General features: G+C 36.7%; 1 protein-coding gene across 3 annotated transcripts; it reads right to left on the reverse strand.

Moving 5' to 3' along the window:
• CDC7 (cell division cycle 7) lies at positions 1-26,405 on the reverse strand. 3 transcript variants are annotated; one of them, XM_065908980.1, is made up of 13 exons: positions 26,296-26,371; positions 25,731-25,930; positions 25,451-25,628; positions 16,907-16,990; positions 15,023-15,158; positions 11,589-11,682; positions 11,361-11,503; positions 10,121-10,373; positions 9,384-9,479; positions 8,425-8,603; positions 7,533-7,615; positions 3,052-3,201; positions 1-1,783 (listed from the first exon to the last, which is right to left on the reverse strand). In XM_065908980.1, the coding sequence occupies exons 3-13, from the start codon at positions 25,563-25,565 to the stop codon at positions 1,386-1,388; spliced, it is 1,731 nt and encodes a 576-aa protein (XP_065765052.1). In that variant the 5' UTR covers positions 25,566-25,628; positions 25,731-25,930; positions 26,296-26,371; the 3' UTR covers positions 1-1,385. The 3 variants fall into 3 exon arrangements, with proteins under 3 accessions (XP_065765052.1, XP_065765042.1, XP_065765035.1); XM_065908970.1 differs by having other exon boundaries at positions 25,451-25,645; XM_065908963.1 differs by lacking the exon at positions 25,731-25,930 and having other exon boundaries at positions 2-1,783; positions 25,451-25,645; positions 26,296-26,405.
• Positions 26,406-27,311: the final 906 nt, after the last annotated feature.

The raw sequence follows: 27,311 nt of genomic DNA on the forward strand, positions 1-27,311 counted from the left end.
CTGACATAAAAAATATGAGGATGACTTTATTAAACATACAAATTCAAGAACTTTTTTTTTTTAGAGAAAAAAATGACAGCATTAGAAGACAGCAGATCAATGACCCTGGTATACAAGTATAATACTTGCCAAATGGAATATGGATTACGGCAAACTAACTTCAATGCTCAAAACAACAAAATGAATGTTAAATCTCCCTAAGTTGTATTATACTCTGTAACCACTAAGTGGGAAACTTCTCAGCAGACCTACACCTCTAGACTCAATCCTTTAGTAAATCTGACATGCTGTCATTTATATATATATATATATATATATATAAAATTTTGTATGTCATAATACATAAACCTCAATCTTAGTTCCTTTTCTACTTTGCCTACTTCATTAGCACTCTTCCCAATGCACCCAAGACTCTAGGAAGCATCTTTCTCTGACCAGGACTGACTTACTCAAAATAGGATATAGAGATCTGAATGGCTCTAGGCAGAGGAGGAATCTCCAATTAACACTGTCAATTCTGTGTTCACTATCCTTTTAGCAGCTACCTAATTATATCTAAGATAGAATGCAAAAACCATGTATATTCAGAGAAAAAGAAAAGCATTTTGAACTAACAATCTTTACTTTGGTCCCACAGCTTCCCTTTATCAACACATTATTTTAACTTCCCAACTATGAACACAGGCAGTATTTAACAAAGTACCCAGAAGCCTTGGAAAGCACCATAAAATTTCCAAGAAGAATGTGTTTTAGATGTGGGTAGAGACGGTAGAAAAATCAAGAGAGAAACCATTAAGAAAAACATGGCAATTCACACAAAAAAGTATTAAAAAATAAATAAATAAAACTCAATTTTAAGTAATATCCCAATATTTTCTCATTGCTTTAGTGTTCATAAAAGGTATAATACATGCCTCTAAAAAAGGAAATTATCTTTTCTACCTCCAGAATAATCAGAGGACCAGCATCAGGTTGAGTTTTCCAGAAACACACATAGCTCAAAAAACCCAGTAAACCTGAAGTCTTTTGACTCACTGAAGTCTTTAATCCCTGTCACAACCCTCAATTTCAAGACTCATACCTTGAAGCCCTATGTACCAGGCTAAGACTGCTCCTATTTCTGCAGATGGCAGTTTACAAACAATTAGGTAAATGACAGATCTGATTCTACTTGGGTAGATCTAAGTCAAAGATCATTTTGTTAGTCCAAGAACTACCCTAGGCAACTTAAGTAATCTTAATCCGTATTTTAGAATCTGCTAGGAGAGCAAATATTAAATAAATTATTCACCCTGACCTGGTCTCTAATCAAGAATTTACGGCTATTACAAATAACTCTTTTTCACTTTACCTCCCAATACACAATAATAAACATTAAAGAATAATCATAAACTCATATCTTTAAAAAATGGATGCAACAAAGCTTCCTCTGCTGTTATTCTTGAAGCTGGATTCAGATCTAGGAGTTTATCAAGAAGGTCATAAGCTTCATCAGGCACCTCATCCCAGCCTTCTAGATTGGTAGTAGACTCCTCAAAATTGCCCCCACAGCCATCACTGTCGCCTTTATGTGATGAATTCCCTGAGGGCTGCGCTTGAGGTGTTTGTATGAAGTGAGCAAGTTTACGGTTTTCTGTCTTCTCTGAAAAAGCTGGGTCATGAGAACTGCACTCTTGTATATCACTTGTTAATTTAGAAGTGTTAGAATTTATACCTCTGAGTTTCTCACAGAGTTTTCTCAAGTCTTGTGCTGGAACTTCTTTGCTACACAATATTGACTTGCCTAAAAGAGAAAAAATATACATATATTATTTGAATATATCAGAAGTCTCTCCCATGAGAAACATGCAAGTCCAACTGTTTGCTTTGTGCATATATTTACGCTGAATGGGAGATAGAGCACCATGTGCCATATTTAAGTTGTGTTTTACATCATGTAGTTGAAGGTCAAATCATAAAGTGGGAGATGGTAAGTAGAAAGCAGTGCCTTTATAAGTAATATAAAGGACTCTCTTGACTCTGCCAAAATCTTCAGCTTCATCATATTCTGTAATCTTTAATTAGCTGCAGTTCCCATTCCCTCTTCCCCTTCCAAGCTTCTACATGTTTCTGATCACGTGTTTCCTGTCTTTGATGAGGATGCCCTGCACCCCCTCTACCCCCATCCCAGAATACTCCCACTTACATCACCACTCAGTTCAAGCATTATTACCTCTGTGAGGCCTGACACTCTCAGAGTTGATCATTCTAAGCCTCTGCTGTATCCTGTGACAACTTCTATTATTACTTTTGCAGTTCTGTACTGTAACCTGTATTGTAATATCTGTCTGTCTCACCTACTAGACTATGAATTCTTTGAAGATACAAGCTATCATTTTCTCAACTGAAAAACATACTCATGCAAGAACACAATTTCTGATGTAACAATCTTGCTTTCCTTGTATGCCGTACTTCATCCTATTACCCTCAGATAAAATTTTCTTAATGACATTGGGTTGGTCGAAAGGTTCTTTCGTGTTAAAACTCCGAACGAACTTTTCGGCCAACCCAATAGTTTCCAATAAGGTACAAGGTTGTAGACTGACTGCCACTGACTTTTCCTGGTAGATTAGACCGTGGCACTGGGATGGATAATCATTTTTGCAGTGGTTCTTACTCAGAAATAGCTTTTGATTAAAATTACTTGTTTTCTCAAACTAACAAATGTCAACCCTTTCTACGTATAACATTTTTCTGAATCATATTTTCCAGAAAAAGGTGGGGTGAGACCAGTATATGTATTTCCTGAGGTTCCTCTGATAATTTCGATATGCAACTTTGATTAAGGTACACTGATTCTGGGGCTGGGCAAGAGGCAGCCCAGTTACTTTTGAGGTAGGTTGACTGAAATTTTGTCCCAAAGGAGTGTCCCATAGCTTGTAGTTACAACACCAGAGAACTTTATAAACACACAACATGTTTATTTGTAGAGAATTTTGTAATAATTTATTAAGTGATCTGCAGGAGATTAGCAAAGGTATGTGTTTCATTCTATAATATAAAACTGCTTACCAAAAGTTTTAGCAGCCTGGATAGTTTCCCTGGATCCACGAATTGTCATAATTTGAGCCAAAGCAGTTAAATCATCACTTGCTTTATAAAATGGATATCTTCCACTAAGCAAAGAAAGGAATATGACGCCTGCAGACCACATGTCAATTGCTGTAACAGAAAACACACTTAAAAAAAAAAAATCCCCAATCTATGATACTTCTACATCAGTAGCTCTCAATCTTTACTGTGTATTCAAACCCTCTTAAGAACCTTAGAATAATTCTGATGCCCTGCCCCAATCCCCTCAGAGGTTCTGATTTAACTGTGCTGGAGCAGGGCTTAGGCATCAGTTTTTTAAGTTCCTCAGGTGTTTTTATGTAATTTCAAGGTTGAGAATCCCTGGTCTAACATCCTTAATGCAAAATACAGTATTACCTTTCTTGAGCAATATGAAAGTTGGTTAAGTTAAAAAGGACATTTCATCACTAAGTGAATGCACATTTTATAACATCAAAATACATCCAAAGTAGCTATGTAAGAAAGAAAAATTGAATGCACCCCATGAGTTACACAGCATAGTATTGAGTGTTTCACTTTAGTGAAAAGTATTAAACATTAGAAGCTCATCTTCAGCTAGATGCTAACCCTAACTTTTATTGTGGAAACTTTAATCTCCAAAGTTCTTGCAGTTATGACTAAGACCAGCTCAGTCTCATGTGAAGAAACTCCTTAAAAAATACATATTTAGGGATCTCTTCTCTCCTAATGGTTGAACTCCCAGTATCACCAGCCCCTTGACCACTGCATCATCTGACATTCTTGGTTCCCTCTATACCTCTGCCTGCTCCTTCAATGTTTTCTCCAAGCCTTAAGGGCTAAGTCTCCCAAGAGTTCCAACTTCTATCCTGTATACTCTCCCTGACTGGCCCTTCATCCACTTCACAGCTTCAACTATTAATATCTTTAACACAGTCCAGACCTCCCTGAACTTCACTTACTTTTTTTCTGTTGGACATCTCTATGTGGATTTCTATAAACATCTCAAATCAATGATGACCCCACTCATCTTTTATCTTTCCCTGTACACGTTACTTCTTTATTCTCCCCTTGGTTACTGGTACCCATTCGAATCTCCCAAACTAGAAATCTGATCAACATCCTGGATGCCTTTTCCCCACCAGCTCATACCCAAGTCCCACATCCAATTATCCATCAAGCTCAGCTGCCTTTCTAATTCTTCACTTTTCGATTCATTCCTATTATTAACGTCCTCGTTCAGGTTTTCATCATCTCTCATCTGGACCTGCACACACCTCCTCTCTGTATACCTGCCAGAATGACCCATCTAGAATACAATTATTACCATATTTTTCCCTAGAATAACTTTCCAAAACCTATAGGATACAGTCTAAGCCATGTAACAACTGTGATCCAAACTTGTCTACCTCTCTCCAGGTTGGTTTCTCACCACTCCTTAACTTTCACCATACATTCTAGCAACACTAAACTTTTATTGATTCCGGTATGACCGGAATCATGCTGTTTCTTGAGTTCCTCTGCCCACGAAATCCCCAATTCCAATTCATTCTCTTTTCAGATGTCCTCTCTTCCATGAACTTCCCTCCATAAGAAGAGTTAAATATCCCTAAAATACTCTATACTGTATAAAGTTTTATAACAATACTTAACAATTACTTTATAATTATTTGCGACTGTGTCCTGACTAGAGTGGAAGCAGATAGTTTTATTCATTTTTTTAGGTCATTAGCAAGCAAAGAATAAACCCACAATCAATGAATACATTTCTGTAAAGTCCATGATATAAGTGAATATAACAGGATTCATCTATTCAATAAGATGTTTTGTGGGTTCCTGCATCAGGACAACTCTTTCAAGTTATAGACTTTTTTTTCAACATAGTTTTGGCGGTCCTAGTTACAGCAATCAGAGAAGAAAAAGAAATAAAAGGAATCCAGATCAGAAAAGAAGTAAAGCTCTCACTGTTTGCAGATGATATGATGCTGTACATAGAAAACCCTAAACATAGTATCAGAAAATTACTAGAGCTAATCAGTGAATTTAGCAAAGTTGCAGGATACAAAATCAATACACAGAAATCACTTGCATTTCTATATACCAACAATGAAATATCAGAGAGAGAAATTAAGGAATCAATCCCATTCACTATTGAAACAAAAAGAATTAAATATCTAGGAATAAACTTACCTAAGAAGACAAAAGAACTGTACACAGAAAATTATAAGACACTAATGAAAGAAATCAAAGACGAACATAAACAGATGGAGAGATATTACGTGATCCTGGGTAAGAAGAATCAATACTGTGAAAATGACTATACTACCAAATGCAATCTACAGATTCAATGTGATCCCTGTCAAATTACCAATGGCATTTTTCACAGAACCAGAACAAAAAATTTCACAATTCATATGTAAACATAAAAGATCCCAAATAGCCAAAGCAATCTTGAGAAAGAAGAATGCAGTTGGAGGAATCAACCTTCCTGACTTCAGATTATACCACAAAGCAACAGTCATCAAGACAGTATGGTACCGGCACAAAAACAGAAATATAGACCAATGGAACAGGATAGAAAGCCCAGAAATAAACTCATGCACCTATGGGTACCTTATTTTTGACAAAGGAGGCAAGAATATACAATGGGGCAAAGACAGCCTCTTCAATAAATGGTGCTGGGAAAACTGGACAGCTACATGTAAAAGAATGAAATTAGAACACTTCCTAACACGATACACAAAGATAAACTCAATGAGTTAAAGACCTAAATGTAAGACCAGAAACTATAAAACTCTCAGAGGAACACATAGGCAGAACACTCAATGACATAAATCAAAGCAAGATCCTCTATGACCCACCTCCTAGAGTAACGGAAATAAAAACAAAAGGAAACAAGTGGGACCTGATTAAATTTAAAAGCTTTGGAACAGCAAAGGAAACTATAAGCAAGGTGAAAAGACAACCCTTAGAATGGGAGAAAATAATAGCAAATGAAACAACTGACAGAGGATTCATTTCCAAAATATACAAGCAGTTCATACAACTCAATACTAGAAAAACAAACAACCCAATCAAAAAGTGGGAAAAAGACCTAAACAGATATTTCTCCAAAGAAGACCTACAGATGGCTAACAAACACATGAAAAGATGCTCAACATCACTCATTATTAGAGAAATGCAAATCAAAACTACAATGAGTTATCATCTCACACGGGTCAAAACGGCCATCATCAAAAAGTCTACAAATAATAAATGCTGGAGAGGGTGTGAAGAAAAGGAAATGCTCTTGCACTGTTGGTGGGAATGTAAATTGATACAGCCACTATGAAAGATAGTATGCAGATTCCTTAAAAAAAAGAAACCACCCTATGACCCAGCAATCCCAGTCCTTGGCATATACCCTGAGGAAGGCAAAATTGAAAAAGATACACGTATCCCATTGTTCAATGCAGCACTGTTTACAATAGCTAGAACATGGAAGCAACCTAGACGTCCATCGACAAATGAATGGACAAAGAAGCTGTGGTACATATACAGAATGGAATATTACTCAGCCATAGAAAGGCACACATTTGAGTCAGTTCTAATGAGGTGGATGAACCTAGAACCTATTATACAGAGTGAAGTAAGTGAGAAAGAGAAAGATAAATATAGTATCCTAATGAATATATACAGAATCTAGAAAAATGGTACTGAAGAATTTATTTAAAGGCCAACAAAGGATAAACAGACATAGAAAACAGATTTATGGACATGGGGAGAGGGGAGGAGAGGGTGAAATGTATGCAAAAAGTAACATGGAAACTTATATTACCATACGTAAAATAGATAGCCAAGGGGAATTTGCTATATGGCTCAGGAAACTCAAACAGGGGCTCTGTATCAACCTAGAGGAGTGGGATGGGGAGGGAGATGGGAGTGAGGTTCAAAAGGGAGGGGATATATGTATACCTATGGCTGATTCATGTTGAATTTTGACAGAAAACAACAAAATTCTGTAAAGCAATTATCCTTCAATAAAAAATAAGTAAATTTTTAAAATCTCTTTAATGCTATTATACTGTTTTCATAATAACGAAAAAAATTTTTAATCAAACACACAATCATGTGTGTCCCAGAAGAATTTTGAGGTATTAGGCAAACATAAAAAGTTACAAGTCTTAAGTTAGCAAAGACTACTAAATACAATTCCCCCCCCCCACAAAGGTAATATTAAAAGTATTCCTAAATCATCTCGTAAATAGATAAGCAAAATGCAATCTATTGGGGGAAAAAAAAAAGGCAACACTAGATTTCATTAATAATACTATCTCAAAAAGGGAATGTCACACTGCTAGAACCACTTATATAATTTAGTTAAAAGCAGAAGAGCTCAAATTTAGTCATAAGTAGACAAAAATCATAAAATGAAATTTATGGCAACCAATTTAACTGGATTCTGTATTTCTGGTACAACATACCTGTAGTTTGATTGGGGCACTTGGTCAAGACCTCTGGTGCTCTGAATCCTGGTGTACCTGCCCTGGGTGCAACCTGCTGCCGCCTTAAGATGATAAAATAAGATTTTTCCAGTTTAATTATTTAAGACCAAACAATAACACTCATCAGTTTAGTTCACAGTAAAATCTACTTTGACATCTATATAAATAAAAGTTATTACAAAGCAAATGATAACCCAGTGGGATGAAAATCCTGAATTTTGCTTCTATAGGCCTCACCCCACACACCAGTTCCCAGGCCTTATTTCAGAGGGGCTTCAAGGTACTTCCGTACATAAAAAGAGGTAGTGTAGGATACGAGTCATAAGGGAAAAATAGAATACAACAGGAACTCTGGGATATAAAAATTTATTTCTATTTGGAGTGATTAGTTACGGAGATACTTGTTCACTTACACACTTCAGTTAATCAGGAAAGGCTAATGAAAGCTTATGAAAGTCCTGAAGGGAAGAAAGAAATTCATGTGTGGCAAAAGAGGTGGGAGGTATGAGTGAGAGAAGAGTTCTAGTATTTGGTTCAGGTACAGGCAGGAATAAAGAAAAGAAGATAAGCTTAAATCACCAAGTAAAGCATGCAATTTTGAAGTTTCAAAAGAGCTATCCCTACCCCTACAAAACCACTTCATGTAAAAGCAAGTGTGCTTCCCAAAGAGCACGTGTGTGTAAGGGGACAAACACGACAACAGCTGTCATCTGCTCTTCAAGGTGCTTATCTGTGTCAGTGCCTGTGCCGCTCACAGGACCGACTTTTTCCTTTTCGCTCACTTATATCAATTGTCTACCAAAATCAATGCAATTTCTCATCTTGTCTGGCAGCATACTCGTGGTTTCACAGCACCATCCAAACACATTACCTTGAAAGGCAAATACTGCAAACTTTATCTGTTGCGTAACAGTCACAGGTCAGGCTAGCTGGGCAAGAACTGGCAGTTTTCCTCATCACACCACTATTCATAACTTTTGTAGAAATGGTCTTCTTTTTGGTTCCTAATTTTCTAGACAGTAAATCCACAGTCTTTGACTGTTTCATAAACTGTAAAAGAAAAGTCATAGTCTCTATTTTCATGACATTTAACATGATGCTAGTATATGCTAGTAACAGTAAAAGCAATAGGGGAAGTGTAACTTTCAAAACCGCTGAACAGGCTTTTGGAATGTAAACAAACACTTGCCTATCAAAACATTTAAGGTCTTTTTAGGTTTCTGTGTTGAGTAAACATGAAAATTTACTAACTGGTCCTAGTCTGGTGAATATTTGAATTGCACTTTATTAGAACTTTCCCTGAAATGTTACAAAAGTATAAAACAGTTATGTTCTAGTGTCTAACTCCATTTCAGAACTGTAAACTGCACAATTACATCAGCTAAAATCAGTTTTAATTTGTTGCTCATGCTATCTAGCTGCTACAGGATATCATAAGTCCATTTAAAACCATTTAACATTGATGACAATTTTGTAAACTTTACAAACATCTTTACGCCATCAACTGTGTGTCAGAAATGTGTTAGTTGTTGGGAGCTCACAACTCCAGCCAATGAGAGATAAGGCCATTCAGACAAGGTCTAAATGTTCCCTTAGAGAAAGAGCAACAATGAGGCAGGTAAACAAAAATGACAAAAAATTCCACTAGAAAAGTTCATACCTGGAGAAAATGAAAGCACTGACTAGATAAGATGTTCAAAGCAGTAACACCTTCTGCTAAAGAAAAAAACCTTAATAACTTACTGATAATAAAACCTAATCTGGTCATTCTCTAAATTCTCTCCAGTGTGACACTGACTGATGATTGTACTATGAAGCTACATTACTTACTTTCACTGCAGGGCTCTCATGTGAAATGGAGCTGTGTATATTGAAATTTCTTTCTCCAAAAACAGAGCGCTGGACAGAAAGGCCTACAGATCCCTCCTACAATACCAACAAAAACAAGGAAAAGAAGGATTATATCTGTAACACTTTCTGCCAGCTGTACTCTGCCATAGTTTTGAGAGTTAAGTGACATAAAACAAAAGCAGCTGCATCCAAGTCATCCTCAGGCACCAAAACACTTCTGTGAAAGGAGAAAATAGTCTAGACAGAGCTCTTAATCGCCATATAGTGTCATCACAGTTCACAAATACACATAATTGAAAAATTATAAAACCACCTGCATGGATGTTACATGTTGCTGTGCAGCTAAAATGGAGATAGACACTTTGGAGTTTTTTTTCCTGTATAACTAATGTTTTTCTTTTAAAAAGGATTATATAAGCTTCATACATGCAGGGAAAATTTTATGATTTTCCATTTTTCTTATATAATAGAATTGTAGTGACAAAGACATTATAAATCTACAAGCAAAATGTTCAGTTTTCAAATCATAAAACAATCCATTATAAATCTCAGTGAAATCTAACAAACTGAATACATAACAAGCATAAACAACATATATATATATATGTATGTATGTATTTTTCAGTTGCAAGTATCATCCTAGAATTAGAACTCCCTCTGTTGGACAGAGTACATTTCTAAAACTGTATTGGTACTTAAGAAATGAGAGGTAGAACCTTTCCATCTTTTCCATGTTTAGTCTGAACTTGTGCATTTGTGTAGGGCCTTTTAACAGAAGTTTTTGGGGTATACTGCTGATCCAGCTCTTTAGGTGCTGCTGGGCCACTCAATGAAATCTTGTTGCCGGTGATTACATAGGATTTATTTTGTGAACAGCTTTCCTGGTGAGTTTCAGACTGGACAAATTTGAGAAGCTCTATTTTAGTATCATGGGTTCCTTGGGCCAAACCAAAGTCTACCAAGGCATACCTATGAAACAAAAATAAGCATTTTTATTTCTCTGTAACATTGAAAGCTTAGTAACATCATAATATGCTCAAACCATATTCACACAGAAACTGTAAATCTTTTGGTGATAAATTAAGGATTTAAAATATTCTAGAAGAAAGAAAAGTTTTATAGACAAGGTAAAACTTGTCTTAGACAATTTAATAGCTAACTACTGAAAATTAAGGAAACATGTCTCCCACACACAGGAAACATCTTTTCTCTCCTCCTTCCAATGGCTTGTTCAGAAAAGGAATGCAGATGTAAACACAACCCTTTGTTCTCTGATGGTGGCGGAGATGGCATCATAGCAGATAATTTTTAATTAAACAAGTTTAAAATAAAAATGAATTAAAAACCATGGTTTAAATTTACAAGTCAGGAGTATAGAAACCAAAGAAAAGAGGCTATGGTTCTATTTTCCTTACTATACTCAATATGATCCACTGTATAAACAGCACTTTTTAAGTTGTCAGCTTACAATGCCTCCATGTATATCATCACCAGAAAAAATAAAAAACTCAAAACTTTTAGTGTTGAAATAGGAAACTGGCTATCATGTGGCCCAATCCCCTCATTTACTAAAATGAAGTCCAGAGAAACGTATAAGGTTTAAAAAAAAAAAACTAGACCCTTTCTAAGTCTCTTAGCTATTTCCACTGAGCCATGGCACATCGCACTCTGTGCGACCCCAGAGACGGCAGCCCACCAGGCTCCCCCGTCCCCGGGATTCTCCAGGCAAGAGTACTGGAGTGGGTTGCCATTGCCTTCTCCACTAATGATGTATACTATCTTACTAACACAATTTTATCTTCTCCTTGAGGGTATTTCCCTTCCTGAACCACAATGAAGATCTAAAACAGAAAAATCTGTGCATGGTTGTTGTGGTATGTTTTAAGTCAAAGAGATGGACTCCACAGAACAAATTCATTTAAGTATAAATATTTTCTGGTAACTTTCCATACTTACTTTTTCAAGCGCCTATTATATAAAAAATTGCTGGGCTTAACATCACGGTGAACAATACCAAACTGATGAATGCGTTTCAAAGCTTTGAACAGATTAAACATATATTCTCGTACTTCTTGAAAAGAAAGAGAATTCAAAATCTCCTAAAATAAAGTTATGAATAAGGTTATAAGATTGTTTTCAATGAAATACTTAGCTGATAAAAATTCAAGAAATAGTAAAACCTACCAAAAAGGACTCATGCTCCAGATATGGCATAGCAATAACCACATGATCATTCTTCCTAAAGCAGTATTTAACTCCCATGACATTGTCTTGCCCCCTAGTGGAAAAATGCACAATGAACTTTGGAGGAAAGGTCAAATGAACTGAAACTTTATGCAGTTTTTTAAAAATGCAATTTTAGCAATATATAAATAACACAAGGAAGTTAACTTAAAGCCATCACCATATAGGATAGTATGCTCACTTAACTGAGATTTTTTTTTTTAAACAAAAACAGCACCAGTTTGAGGTTATAATTCAAAAACAAAGATAATTATAGCTTTAAATGAGGAAGTGACAGAATGAGAAGGAAAAGATGACTAATAAAAATGAATTAACAAGACTTAGAGATAGGATGGTGACAGTAATAAATAAATCAATTAAAAATAGCTAATAATTATTGAACATTCACTACATGCCAAGCTCTGATCTAATCGATCAATCATAGCAATCAATAATTCACATAACCTTCACAACAACCATATAAGGATGGTACTATTATTTCCTGCCCCCCCCCCCCCTTTTTTTTAACAGATAAGGACACTCAGGACCAGAGAGGCTAAGGAATTTCCCCAAGGTAACTAAACTAGCAGGTCACGGAGCCAGGATTTGAATTCAGGCAGTGTGCTCCAGACCTAGACTCTGAACCACCACACCGCTTCAGAGCAAAATGAGGGAAACAGGGTAAACTGATTTCCACGGTTTTGAGTCTGAGTAAAACAACATAGATACCAACAAAGCATGTAGAGAAAACAGGGGGAAAAAAAGCATTAAAACTAAAACCTCATCAATTTGACAAAGAGATCTAGATACAAGACTACATCTTAAGTGAGAAGTCAAGTGTAAGTCAGTGACTGTATTATAGATAAGTGATTAAGCTGGGAAATTATTAAAGAGAAAACTGCTGCTGCTGCTGCTAAGTCACTTCAGTCATGTCCGACTCTGTGCAACCCCATGGACGGCAGCCCACCAGGCTCCGGTGTCCCTGGGATTCTCCAGGTAAGAGTACTGGAAAAGGTTGCCATTGCCTTCTCCGAAAAAGAAAACTGAGTCTTGGAGAAATCTCAAGTTGGAGGGCAAAATAAGGCAGAAAGCCCAGGCAGGAAGGTCCACAAGTAAGGAGTTGTGAAGCAAGAGGTGATCAGTAAAGAGGTCAACAAAAATAAGGACTGAGGAAAGGCTTTCATTCTGGTGAAGGGGAATTAACAGCAAAGTGGAATTAACTAATTTTCAGAAAGTAATTTAAGTGGAAAGAAAGAGGCCAAATAGGATTTAAGGAGGAAAAACAGAATACAATGGAATAAGAACATAAAGACAGCTTTCCTGAAGTATCTGTCAAATAAAAAGTAAAAACCAGTACGGGAGATAGAAAGGAAACAGGATCAGGTAGACTTCTTCAGCATGTACATTGCTGAAGAACTAGGAAAGAAAAAGTTGTAGGAGTTGTTTACAGTATAGAAAAAGGAATAATCTTATTCAGGGTACTAGAAGGTAGGTGCCTTACAGTAGCCACCTTATGCTCCTGCCTTCTATAATAAAGACAGCATGTGCGTTCATTCAACAGATACTTAGTGCGCCCTGTTAATCAACAGACACTATGTTAGACATTTAAGAATGTGACAGTGAATTAAAATTAACATGATTTCTGCCCTCATGAACTTTACTATCTAGTGGACAATATGGATAATAAACCATATTATTATATTTGGGGTTTTAAAAGAGACAAAATATAAGAGTTTTAAAAGAGATCAAAGGGTGCTATAACAACAACAACAAAAAAAAAGATCTCATTTAAATCAAAGATGACTTTGAAGTGATACTGTTGTTGCTCAGGGCAGAAAGATAAGGAGTCAGCATGCAAAGACTGGCAGGGGTCTTCCTGGTTAGGAAAGTAGTATGGGGAGTGGCCCTGAAGTAAGAAAGCTACTGACTCAAATTTGAGGAGCTAAAGAAACTAGAGCACAGTGAAGAAAGTAGAAAGACTGACATGAGATAAAGTTGGATATTTTTCAAAGAACATTGAGAAAACATTGAACAATTACATACATACGTATTTTTATATTTTAAGGATCAGTCTGGCTGTACTTGGACTATGGGTTTAAGAGAGGAAGAGAAGAAGCAGGCTATGTAGTAATCGAGGCTTGGACTAAGACAGCAGTTGAGAAGATAAGACAGATATGGATGAGATTTTAGATGTATTTGGGAGGCAAAACTGCCAGAACATGATGATGGATGTAGACTAGGAGAGATACGGAGAAACTGAGTGTGATAATTTCTGGCTTCAGTATCTAGGTAGACTATGGTGCCATTTGCTGAGATGGACAGATGAAAACAGACTGTGGCAATATATAATTCTGGGGGCCAATGAAGGTGGATTAAAATTTACTTTCTGGCATACTAGGTTTGTGATGTTTATTAGGTACCCAAATGAAAATGTCAAATAGGCAGGTGGATATATATATATATATATATATATATAAATCTGCAGTTACGAGTTCTGAGGTTATATACACTTATGGGAATCACTACTATGAATTTAAACTCATGTGGAATACATGACACCACTTAAGAAAGTCTAGAGAAAGAAAGCCCAGGATCAAGAACTGAAGAACTCCAACATTTAGGGGTCAGGTAGAAGAGGAGGAACTGACAAAGGATACTGAAAATGAAGGTCAAATAAAGCAGGAAGAAATCAAGGAATAGATAGCAGTAGAGAAGTCAAAAGACAACAGTTCAATCAATTATGCTAAACACTGCCAGGAATTCATGTGAACAGAAAAAGGAACTGGCAAAATGAAGTCAGGGCTGACTCTAAAATATTAATAGTTTCCGTTTAGCACAGAGAGTAGCCTCACTCTGTGTGGGTAAAAGGGAGGTGTGAAAGTGAAAACAGGTTTGTGCAGGTTAATTTTTGAGATGTCTAGTTGTGAAGGGGAGCAAAGAAATGATGGAGTAGCTGCAAGAGGGACAGAGGTACAGGGAGGGTAAGAGATATGACATTATGTGTCTGTGTTGACAGGAATGACCTAGTAGAGAGAGACCAATGAAAAAGACATGCTAGAAGATTCTGTTGTTCAAAGTAAAAAAAGAGATGAAGTTGTTAATATCTAGGGAGATGTGAAATAAGAGTTCCCCACATTTTATACCATGGAAGACAAGGTCTATGAATTGGTAGGAAGATTAGAAAAAGAAGTCATAAGAGAACAGAAGTCCCTCAAGGGAATTCCATCCTGAAAACTAATATAAACTTCACTAGCCATTCCAAGATTAGAGAAAAAGTGCCAGCAAACTGTAAATACCTGACTGAAGAATATGTTTAATTCAGACAATCTCATCATCCCTACGGGGTATCTATTAATATCTAAAAATCTTAAAAATCATATACAGCAGTTGCCTACCCAGCCACTGTTAAGCACTGAAGTTCAGCTGCAATTCTTATGGGGTGACTTGTTGGAATTAAGTGTTTTAGAGCAATTTTCTCTTCAGGTCCGACTTGTAACTGTGCTGTTGCCAAATAAACAGAGCTGAAAGTGCCTGGAAAACAATTTTTAGAATCTTTTAATATTTTATTTTTAAAAACGTTTATGAGACAATGCTAAAATAATTCTTAAAAACTGGAAACTAAAATTATCATAATTTAATTGTTAATATTCTAATGATACTGAACACAAAAAGCAAATACATTTGTATTAATAATTAGAACTTATGTTCAATTTTTAATACATTCTTAACTGTCATCACTTCTTTAGGTGGTATATTAGTTCAGTAAAGCTACACAGTACATCTGCTTGATTGGGTCAGCATAAAATATTGGTATTTCTATGGTATGACCTATTCTACTAAGTATCTATCTTTCTACAATATTATCATTTGAAATTACTATCTTAAGACTTGAATTTCAGTCTGTTAGAAATAAAAATTATAATAATCTTAGGAGAGGAAAACCTACGACATTTTTCATTTTAAAAAGGTTTTTAAACTTCAAAATTTATCATGAAACTAAACAGAAAAAAAAATAAAAGACTGGCTGGTCAATTAAATTTGAGAAATACTGAGTTAAAATAAATTGATAGATTTCTCATTACAAAATTTTCTAGACCTTTAATGTACTGAAGTACATCATAAATAACCAAAAAGGTGCTATACATGTTATAATTTTCAAACTTATTAGCTTCAGATCACACTCCATCCCTCTGCCTCCCCAAGAGTAGTTAGCTATTTGTTAGGAGGACACCAGAAGGGCTTCCCTGGTGGCTCAGCGGTAAAGAACCCTGACAATGCAGGAGACATGGGTTCAATCTGTGGGTCGGGAAGATCCCCTGGAGGAGGAAATGACAACCCCCTTCAGTACTCTTGTCTGGGAAATCCCACGCAGAGGAGACTGGCGGGCTACAGTCCACGAGGTCCCAAAGAGTTGGACATGAATTAGCAACTAAACTGTAACAACAAAGAGGACACCAGAGTTTTTCAAAACAAAGTTTTTGAATACTAAGTCAGTACTGGAAAAAAGGTAAGAAAATTGACTTAAGTGTCAAAAACAGGTAAGAAAAAAGATGTAAAGATTTGATTTTTATATCCCAAATCATCTCATCTTCTTATTTCACTGTACTCACTGACTCAGCCTTTTCTCATCTGACACTTAACTGTGAAAAGCAAACAATGAACAAATGGAAGTTGCTTTTTTTTCTTTTTACTAAGTTTTTATTTTCTATCTCTCAATATAGTCACCGAAAAGTTCTATTATCTTTTATCTTCTCATTCCCTTCACATTTGTCTGCTAAATTTGCCCTTCATTCAGTCAATATGATTGTGTCTCTGAATGATATTTATGTAAACACTGACCATCCTATAAATATTGTACCACTTTATTTTCATCAATTTGCCATCTTAGGTTTCATATATGCTTAATTTTACCTAACTGCAATGGAAAAAGAGAAAAAAAGATTTGGCTTTCCCTGATCAAACCCCCCCACATAAATCTCAAGCTTTTTATAGATAATTATCATTAATAATTATTTACATATTGATATCAATACTTTTAATAGTATAAAATTATAAAGTTTCAAATAGGACTGTTCATTTTACTGTATGTATTTATTCATTCTTCCTTTCTTTCCAAGGAAAACAGAAAACTTGTTATGCCAATTAATAATATAACCATGGTCTTTGTATTTTAAAAGGGGTATTTATCTAGTAAGAAATAATAATGAAAATCAAGATTATACAAAGGAAAAAAGAAGGGGAAAAGAACATAAAAATAAAAAAGTATATACCCAAATTACCTTCTCCAATTTTGTCCTTAATCTTAAACAGATTGCCAAGCTGTGGTACAGCTTCATAAAGTTTCTCAATATCTTTTTTAACACCTATCAAGGCAAAAAAGAATTCAGTTACAATTAATGAGTATATTTTATATTTTCTTAGGTTAAAATGTCTCAAAATAATTTCTAAAACATAAGTAATATGTTACATTACACTAATTACAAACAAAAATAGCTACAACAAACCTTAAAATTATAAGACTAAAACCCCATCAAGTTGCTCTACCTCACACACCTCTTGAAGAAACAGACAAAACTGAAAAGTAACTGAATCACTCACACCCAACTGCTGCTACTCTAAAACTACATTCTGACAGACACACTGTCACTGCATAGAGTACAACACAATGAAGAAGCTAAGTTTAAAAAATAACTAAACAATCTGAGCTGCGATCACTAGATGGCATGACAAGGACACAACGCAATTTTCTTGAAAACTATTTCCTTCCTCCAAAGATGCAAAATCTTACAGGCTTGGAAAAGTTTTATATATTGAATATTCACAGTATAACCTAGAAAGAAGCTCTACTTAAGGTCTCAGGAATGTTAAAAAAAAATGTTCTTTAAAAATTGTCCCAATTACCAATAGTATCCTATATCCTGAAAGCAGATAAATCATTACTTTTAAATAAATATAAGCTCTTTGCAAAAGCCTGCATGGTTAAAATACAGAAAGGCAATAATTCAAAACATGATAAACTACTGGATACAAAGGATATTTACATACTTATGAGTTCTCAGATTTTATTACAATATCTAGGCCAAGCATTAGCTACTTTTAAAGTTATAACAACACTCTACATCTGCAACAGTTTAAGATATTTTCAAAGTAACTACACATGTATTATCTTTTCAGATACAGCATTTTTTCAGATCTACATAACAGCACTGTGATATTGGGAGAACAGACATAATGATCCTGGTCTTTCAGACAAGGAAACCATATTCAGGGAAGTTAAGTCACTTGCCCAATTTCACAGAGGTATTACTGACAAGTCTATCAACCCACTCATTTAACAAACACTGTCTTTTGAAGAACACCCAGCAATTGTATTGAAAAACAAATGAACAAAGTTGGTGAAGATCCTGTTCTCTAGGAGCTTGACGGTTGCTCAGTCATGCTTGACTCTTGGCAACCCCATGGACTGTAGCCTGTCAGGCTCTTCGGTTCATGGAATTCTCCAGGCAAGATTACTGGAGTGGGTTGCCATTTCCTTCTCCAAGGGATCCTCCTGACCCAGGGATCCTGCATTGCAGGAGTCTAGGAGCTTCCTCTATTGGAAAAGACAGAGGTTAAAACCTCACTTTTAATACAAGATTTTAATTGTAATATTAGAAGAGTTGCAGAGTCTGACACGACTGAGTCACTGAGCATACACCTACTCACATATATTACTAGGTAGAAGGGGAGAGGAATGAACATCTCTGAAGGTGACTTCCAGTCACTAGAAAGAAATAATAACATCTCTGAAGGTAACTTCCAGTCACCTTCAGGAGACAGTTAACCAGTGTTTTTGAAGCATTTACCAAACAGAGAACTGTACAAGAAGGCATTTTAGGAAGGAACTACTTATGTATGCAAAGACAAGCAAAAGGAAAAAGGCAAGGATTACTGTGTAGAGAGGGGAGAGTCGGAGAGAAGATAAAACTGAATGTGGTTGATAAAATTCAGGTTTCCCTGGTGGCTCAGAGGTTAAAGCGTCTGCCTGCAGTGCAGGACACCCGGGTTCAATCGCTGAGTCGGGAAGATCCCCTGGAGAAGGAAATGGCAACACACTCCAGTATTCTTGCCTGGAGAATCCCATGGAGGCAGGAGCCTGGTAGGCTACAGTCCATAGGGTCGCAAAGAAAAAGCAGAGGATGCAAGTAAGAGCCGTGTAAAGTTATTAAGCAGGAAGATGACAAGAAGAAGACAAATTTGAGGGGAAGAATACTAAGAGGTGAAAATTAAATAAGAGGCCAAGAAGACCTAATCCAGAAGTCTTTCTACTCTTATCACTCCACCGAAGTAACAGAAAGAACTTACTTAAATTATTTAAATTACCCTCACAAAGAGTCAGACACAACTTGGTGATTAAACAACTAAAACACCTTCCCATCTACCATGCAGGTAAACTGGAAAAGCTTTGTGGATTTCAATACAAGAAGAGGTAATATAACAGTAATTATGTGAGCCAGTTTTAGAGATGAGAGGTCTAAATCAAAATTCTGGCTCCAGTTGGTATGACCTTTCTAAAGCACACAGCTTACATCTGTAAGCCTTAGTTTCCCTATTTATAGAAAATGGGGTTATAATAGTACCCGTGCTGTTGAAAGACTATGAGGATTAAATGAAACAACATACAAAACACAAGCGCAGCTTTTAACACAATGTCTGACACATGGTAAATATTAAATAAATTATACTGGTGATTCTTATTGTTGTGGTTATGATTAGTAACATTACTTCTTTAGGGCTTTTGCTCTTTCTGTTCCCCTTGCTTGAAATCCTCTTCCCTTATAACTTTACATTGCCTAAATCAATTTTCAGTTTCCTCTGACATACTACTTAAATTAATACTCCTCCCCATTATCCACTTTACCCTGTTAATTGTCTTTTGGTGTTCTTATTCACTACAAAATTATGCTGTTCATTTAATTGTTTGCTGTCTGCCTCCTCCCACTAGAATATAAGCTCCGTCAGTACAGGCTCCCTGTCTGTATAATTCACAAAGCACTCAGCTCTTAGAACACTGTCTGGCATGTTCGTTGAATGAATGAATGTTTACTATCATTATGGTCACTCAGACAGCTGCAAAAAAAAAAAAAAAAAGCAAAAGTTTATAAGTTACAACGGAGTGAAGCCAAAGACAACAGAAATCCCTTCACTATTAGCTACCACACTCCTCCACTCTGGAAACCAAAACCAAGGTCTGGGGGGAAGGCTGGCTTTCCAGCAGTCATAGTTGCCATAGTCAATTATAATCATGTCTAATGAGTGTCAAATCCAACCAACTTCAAGTTCCAGTGTCACAGAAAAGGCATTATGAAAGGGCACTAAAATATGCTCAATTTGCTATAACATTTCTTTGATTCTAAGACACACTTTTAACAACTCTCAAACTGGGATGCAACTTACAACTGTGGTTGGTCAGCATCAAAACTTACAGAATAGGAGTCAATAACCTGAAGAAAATTTAAAAAATCAGAGAAACATTCACATTTAACCCTTAAGAGTCAAATGACTATAGGGAGGAATTGTAGAGGTGACGAAGTACAAATCAAACACAGGCTAGCTCCACATAACTGGGCTTTTCTTAAGAACCCATTAACAATGGCTTTTTTTTTTTTTAATGAATTCTTCAAAGAAATTCTGCATCGCTAATATATGAGAACAATACTAGGAAGGAAAAAATAGGGTATCAATAACTCTGAATACAAAAAGTGATTCAGAAGAGATAGATCTGAAATGTTTATTTTCCTTTTCATGTATGTACTAGAGATATATAATTATTTGTCTAGTTACATCTAAAAGAACTCTTTCAGTAGGTATATAAAAACATTTCTAGTGATAAGCCTTGTGTCACAGTATAACTGGCAGCATTTCTGAGCAGTACATAAAATAATGGTATATCTTAACAACAGTATTTAGGTATGGTGAAATATTTTAACAACCTTTTGTGGTCTTTTTATTACTAAATGTATGTGTTTGTATGTATGCTTTGTTGTATGCACATGATTAATAACACCAATAGCTTTGTAGTAGGATGATACAGTTTCATATGGCTATTTAAGTGTAATCAAAATTAAATAAATTTAAATTAAAAATTAACTTCCTCAGTCACACTAGCCACATACAAACATCTTTGTTATTGCAGAAAGTTCTACAGGACAGTGTTGATATAGACACTCTGAAATCTAAAGAGTCTGGAGTCAACTCCTATCATTAAACCACATTAGTGCTCAGGTTTTTAACTTGTAAAACAAAGGAGTTGGATTAGATGAACTTCACCTTCCAACTGTAATATTCTATGGCTTTCCTATGAGCTCCATGTTCGGAACCTCCCTGTGCATAAACATGAGCTGGCAGTTAGTAGTAGAGACGCTGGTTAGCTGTTAGAAATAACTAGAAAGAAAAGATAAGTAGTAAAATACTGTAATGCATAAGCCACGTGAATGACTATGCAAGCTCAATGTGCTTCCATACCACCAGCACTTACTATGCAGTTACCCATCTGTACAAAATTCAAGTTACGATTATATGAAGGTTTCCTGCTTGCAGAACAACTTTGATGTTTCTGAACGGAAAAACTTCCTGACAATCAAAGTGAATGAAAAATCCCCAGTGTGGAAAAACCCCCAGATTCTGAAGTGGAAGATGAGAGTTGATCTTGCAAGACAGTATTCATGTCAAAAGCTAGAAAATACTACTAAGGGCAGAGACCAATGAATATCAGAGACCAATGAAAACACACTTTGAGGATTGGGGAAAGACCCTGAAAAGTCCACAAAATAAAATATTATTTAAATTATTAAATATTATTTAAACAAAGATCTGGCTTCTGTTTTGAAATTTTAAGTTAATTTTTTCCTGTTTCGTAATATATCTAAAATGGTTATAGCAACAGCCTCCTTAACTATACTCCCTGCTTTCACCCACAAGGACCTATAATCTGCTTGTAACATAGCAGCCAGAGTGACCATAAGTCACCATATCACTATTTTGCACAAACCCACTAACGGTTTCACATCTTGCTCCACATAAAAGCCAAAGAACTACCTCCTTTCCTCACCTCTCTGACTTCACTCTCATCACTCACCTCCTTGCAGTCACATGACCTCTTGCTGCTGCTGCTGCTGCTAAGCCGCTCAGTCGTGTCCAACTCTGTGCGACCCCATAGACGGCAGCCCACCAGGCTCCTCCATCCATGGAATTTTCCAGACAAGAATACTGGAGTGGGGTGCCATTGCCTTCTCCCAACAGGACCTCCTAGCTATTTCTAGATGCGAGCATACTCCCAGCTTAGGGCCTTCACACTTGCTGACTGCTCTGCCTGGAATGCCCCTCCCCAGATATATGCAAAGCTCCCTCCTTCACCACCTTCAAGTCCTAGTTCAAATGTTACCATACTAGAGCTTCCCTGGTAGCTCAGTGGTAAAGAATCCGCCTACCAATGCAGAAAACAGGGGTTCAGTCTGGGAAGACCCCACATGCCACGGAGCAACTAAACCTGTGCGCCACAACTACGGAGCCTGTGTTCTAGAGCCTGGGAGCAGCAACTACTGAAGTCCAAGCAACCTAGAGCCTGTGATCTGCACCAAGTGAAGCCATCGCAATGGTAAGCTGGCACACGGCAGTGAAGAGTAGCCCTGGCTCACGGCAACCAGACAGAAGCCTGCACAGCAACGAAGATCCAGCACAGGCAAAAACAAATAAATAAACAACATTATTTTTTTTAAAATGTTACCACACTGAAGTCTTCTCTGACCAGTTACACTTACTAAAATCACAATCTCCTCCCCAATGCCTATCTCTCCTCCCCAGCTACATTTTTTTTCACTGCACTAATCACTTTTGAATATACTATTTATCCATTTTCTGTCTCTATCCACTAGATTGAGGGCACTGATTTTTTTGTCTGTTTTATGAACTGATTTATTACTAGCACCTAGCAAGATGTTATGTTAAATGTAACAGAGGTTTAAGAAATATCTACCATATAAATGAAATGCTTTCAATTACTTACTATGGAGTAACACTGATACTCCAGGAATATAAGTCTTGCTTATTCTGGGGCTTCATGTACTGCCTAAAATTATCCTTCCTGTAACTTGTTTTACACATAATTAACTGTACATTAAGATCACATAATTTAGGGAGATCACCTAAACTAGACACTCTTGAGAGTGAAAGGGGGCGCTCATATAATTACACTGTGATAACAGGCATAAACTGAAACTGTTTCATGCAAACCAGGATGTTACCTATAACCCACTTTAGAAGTGTGGGCTAAGAGCTATTCACATAACACACCAAAAGTAAGCCTTCCAATGCAGTTCAACAGTATAGAGGAGCCATTAGGAGAACATAAGTGTCTTCTTTCGCTGAAAAGATCTTCATCACTTACTAAACTTGGCATATGGTATTCACTCAAAATAAAAAAATAAAAGCTTGCTGAAAATATGAAAGAATAAACTTTTGATAGTTTAAATAATATCTACTGTTTATAAATATCATTTATAAATATATCTACTGTTTATAGATAATATCTATTATAGAATAAACTATGCCAGGTACTTCATTCATTGCAGCATTTTTTTAACAGGAAAATGGCAAACAATCTAAAGGTTCAATAAGAAAAGGTAATTAAATAAATTATAGCATACCATGCAATAAAACATGAGGTGGTCTAAGCTACATTATATTTAATTACATTTAGAAATATTCAAGATACATATTGCTAAGTTAAAAATGGAGATTAGAAATAAATTGGTTGACTCCATTTTTTTAAAAAAAATGTATCTCTGTATGCACAGGAAGACTAAAGAAAGGTAACAAAATGTCAACAGTGGCAACATCTGGATAGTGGCATATTTTCTTTCCATATTTTCTTCTCTAAGCATGTACAATTTTTATCAGAAAAAAAGTTACTGTATAAAAAGCTGACAGATATCCCAAAACAAAGGGTCATACTATGTATCCATTATACTAAGATTTTTACTTTATATCTTTGCATTAAAACATGCATTCAAATATTTTCAAGCACCTACTATGTGCTGAACAGAGTAAGGCTCTGGGAATACAAAGATATACAGAAATCCCACCATTCAAAAGTTATTCTATCAAGGCAAATAATACTAGAACACGAAACAGTTATGTGCCTGGACTTCATCAGTTTTATTCCTTATTCGAGTTATGTTTTTGATATAATGTTAGCTTTTTATTAAGGGTCAAATAAAAAAGAACCATATGAATACAATTTCAGCATGCTTTATAAATTATAAAAAGCACTGTTTATAATGTTCAATGTTCTGCAACATAAAAGCTACAAAACTTTAGAAATGTGGAATAAATCCACCCCACTCTTTATTTCCTAGCAGATTTTCAGAAGAGTATTAGAATAATAGCTTTTACCTGAACATTTGCTACAGCCAAGTCAGATTCATTAATTCATATACTCTGCCTAATGCACAGTGTACATCAAGAGCTATACAAGATACTGCCTTCAAGGAGCTTATAGTACTACTGAAGAGGCAAGATATACAGAGTGCTTAATAATACAAGAATAATAATATAATGACTGTTACTGTATGTGTCTGATGACATAGGGAAAGTTGAACCTTGAAAAACAGGTAATTGCAAAAAAATGGACGGGAAGAGGGCGAGTATTCATGAAACTGAATGAGAGTGGCATTTTAAGATTATTCTAGTGGCAGTGTACAAAATGAATTGGAAGATGAAAAAGGAAGTGAAAAATGGCAGTGTAAGTTCTTACTTACACTTACTTCACTATAATTCAGGAGCAAAGTGTAAGGGAATGAAAGTGGGAATGGGAAGATAAAACTGGGGGACTGGATGAGGGCAGCAAATACAAAGACAAAGTCAAAAATAACTTTTAAGTGTAAAGTTTTAAGTGCAGATACTTTAACTGGAATAATAGTGGCTTTCACCAAATAGGGACATCAAAGGGTACTTTTATCAAATATGGTACTTTAACATCAAAGATGAGTTAAGCTTTAGTCAGAAAGCAAAAGCAGGAGATGTCATATTTTTCCAGGGTTCAAGTTAAAGTCTATTTTGTAGTGTTTGAGTTTATATAGGTATATCTCATGAACAAAAAGTCAAAATTAATATTTTTGAAAAAGCACTAAATATGCTTAAGACAAAGATGGAACAAGAAGACTTAGCTAAGTTTTAAGGGAAAAAAAATCAACAGTTAATTGGAACTCCTATTTAATCAATATTTATTGAATGTCTACTATGTTGCAGACACAGTGCTACAGCAGGAATAAAGGTGCACATTATAGTGTACAAGATCAGGCACTGTTTGATACTCTCCTCATTTCAAGGTCTGGGTGAGAGTCAAACATTTCATGATGTACACTGAGATACAATCCTTTACTACTGCTACGACACTTCATTTACTTTTGTCAGTGAATTCTACCTTTGAATACTTGAGTGAAAGTCCCTCCAACGTCCATTTCTAAATTCAAGCTTAACGCAATATGGTGAGTAGAAATAAGAACACAGGTCTAGAAGAGAAATTCTAGTTTGGCTATCAACAAACTGGGATCTTAGACAAGCACTAATATTTAGATTTTAGCAACTTCACCTGTAAAACATGGCTGGACTACAATCCTTCTAAAATGCAATGCAATCCTAAATCTAGATCTTATGTTTTACCGATTCGTAAAATACTCCTATATAAACATACAACTCACTTTAAGATTTAGTGTTTTGGTTGTTTTTTTAATAAAGGAAATTACAAAATTGTTGCCTACATGTCTTTGGAAATAAACACATACCTGGTGGTTTAAAATTCTGCTCTTGTTTTTTTAATGAGCCATCCGCCCGAAACCGGCCACCAAGGGGAGAAAAAACCATTGGCTTATCCATCTGAATCCCCAAAGCAGGCTCCATCACAAAGCAAGTGGGGTGCAAAATGCCAGCTACAGGGTCATGTCCGCAGGGGGACCAAAGCAGCTATGAAAATCAGAATACTGGAGAAGATGAGAAGTTTAAATCATTTAGTGAACTAACCACTAAAAATGCTACTGTCCCCAAAGCAAATACTTAAAAACGCACCTTTGTCCAAATCCCCAAAGGAAGGAAAACCGTGAACCATTTCTAAAGATTCCATGGGCTCACTTTCACCTCCCAGACAAACCGGCAGGAGCTAAAGGGAAAACTGCCTACCCGGGGAGTCTCCCGGTAGCAGACGGCGGTGGGAACTGCAGAGGTAGCGAATCGGGTGGGGGAGGCCTTAGTGTGGAGAACGGTTTGACCTGGAGGAAGAGGGTTGGAGAAGAACTTTTGACTACCGAAAGGGAGCGCCGGGAGGTTTGTCCAAGGCCCAGTGCAACGTGGTGGAGAAATGATAACGTCACGGCTTAGGAGCGCTGGGCGGAAGGGAAGGGGGACATGAACGGGATCCCTCCCGGAGCCGGCCCGCGAGCTCCGCGGGGAAGGACCTAGTCCCCGAGACCCGAGACCGAACTGGATGCTTAGTGCGCAGGCGCAGGACATTCCCGCCGCGGGTCAGTGGGATCCGCAAGGGTTTGGGGGGGTTACTGAGAGGGAAATCACAATCTAGAACTCGTTCCTAATCCCTCACAATCCCGCGCCATGGAACAAACCGTCGGAAACTCACGGTTTAAAGGAATACGGCTTCTGGGGCTTCCCAGATGCTTGGGTCGCCGCCTCCGAGTCCGCCAAACGCGCCTGCGCAACACTTCCCGCCTCGCCGCTTTTAGTTACACATGCGCACTGTGAGGCCCTCGGCGCTAGGGCGTCTGCTTCTAGGAGATTGCGCAAGGGGGTTGGGTTTCTTCCCTGAGGCTCTGGCTGTTTGAAAGAGCTGTTACAGATGTAAAGTCCGGGAATAATCCTTTAATAAAGAACAGAATGAAACTTAAGGTTAGGGCTTTAATAGATTTTCAGGAAAAGGGATAAGTCAAAAGTCTCAGGTACTGTAGTTCTAACACATCGTGACTACAGAGACGTTGGACACTCTGGGAAAAAAGACATTAACTTTCTTGACTCCCATATTCACTTCTTTTTGTTGAGTGCCTTAGTTATCCGTTAAAATAAACAAACAAAAAAGGCAATTGCCAATTGTTTATGGCTGTATTCGAGGAAATGAACCTAGTGACAGTCAATCAGTCAGTATATTTTGGGCTCTTGGCTTTGCGGTTGGTTTCTTTAGGCTGTGCTTACAGAGGTGAATATGTGATGGAAAAAACCTCCATCCCTTAATGAAGCCAAATTCCAGCGAGGCAGTGGCAATAAACAAACAAATGAACAACATTCTTTCAGATGTCGATAAGGGCTCCAAAGAAGGAAATAAAGTGGAAGGAAGTGATAGTGACTCAGAATGAGGCACCATGATGGGAGCCAAATGGGAAAAAGACTACTTGGCAAAGGAGCGAGTAAGTGTCGAGATAGGAATGAGCTTGGTAAATTCGAGGGGGGAAAATTTCACAGAACATCAACATCAGACAAGGCCACTCTGACCATGATGGATCAAGAGCAAGAAAAAGATTACTCCATAATCATATCAGAATATAGACTAAATATAGCTATTGTCCAAGCCACAAAAATGAGCAAACTTTCCTTATCCTTGCTGATATGAGTGACTGCTGCTTCTTTGCTAGTTATAATTTTAGC

This window comes from Muntiacus reevesi, chromosome 1 (genome assembly GCF_963930625.1).
Source record: "Muntiacus reevesi chromosome 1, mMunRee1.1, whole genome shotgun sequence".
Lineage (NCBI taxonomy): Eukaryota > Metazoa > Chordata > Mammalia > Artiodactyla > Cervidae > Muntiacus > Muntiacus reevesi.

Excerpts from the sequence above, each read along its gene's own strand:
- CDC7 (XM_065908980.1), bottom strand. The coding sequence starts at position 25,565 with ATGGAGCCTGCTTTGGGGATTCAGATGGATAAGCCAATGGTTTTTTCT. Across the intron at positions 16,991-25,450 it reads GCAGAATTTTAAACCACCAG|GTGTTAAAAAAGATATTGAG; the intron begins GTATGTGTTTAT and ends TTGCCTTGATAG. Across the intron at positions 11,683-15,022 it reads CAGTGCTTAACAGTGGCTGG|GGGGCAAGACAATGTCATGG; the intron begins GTAGGCAACTGC and ends TTTTTCCACTAG.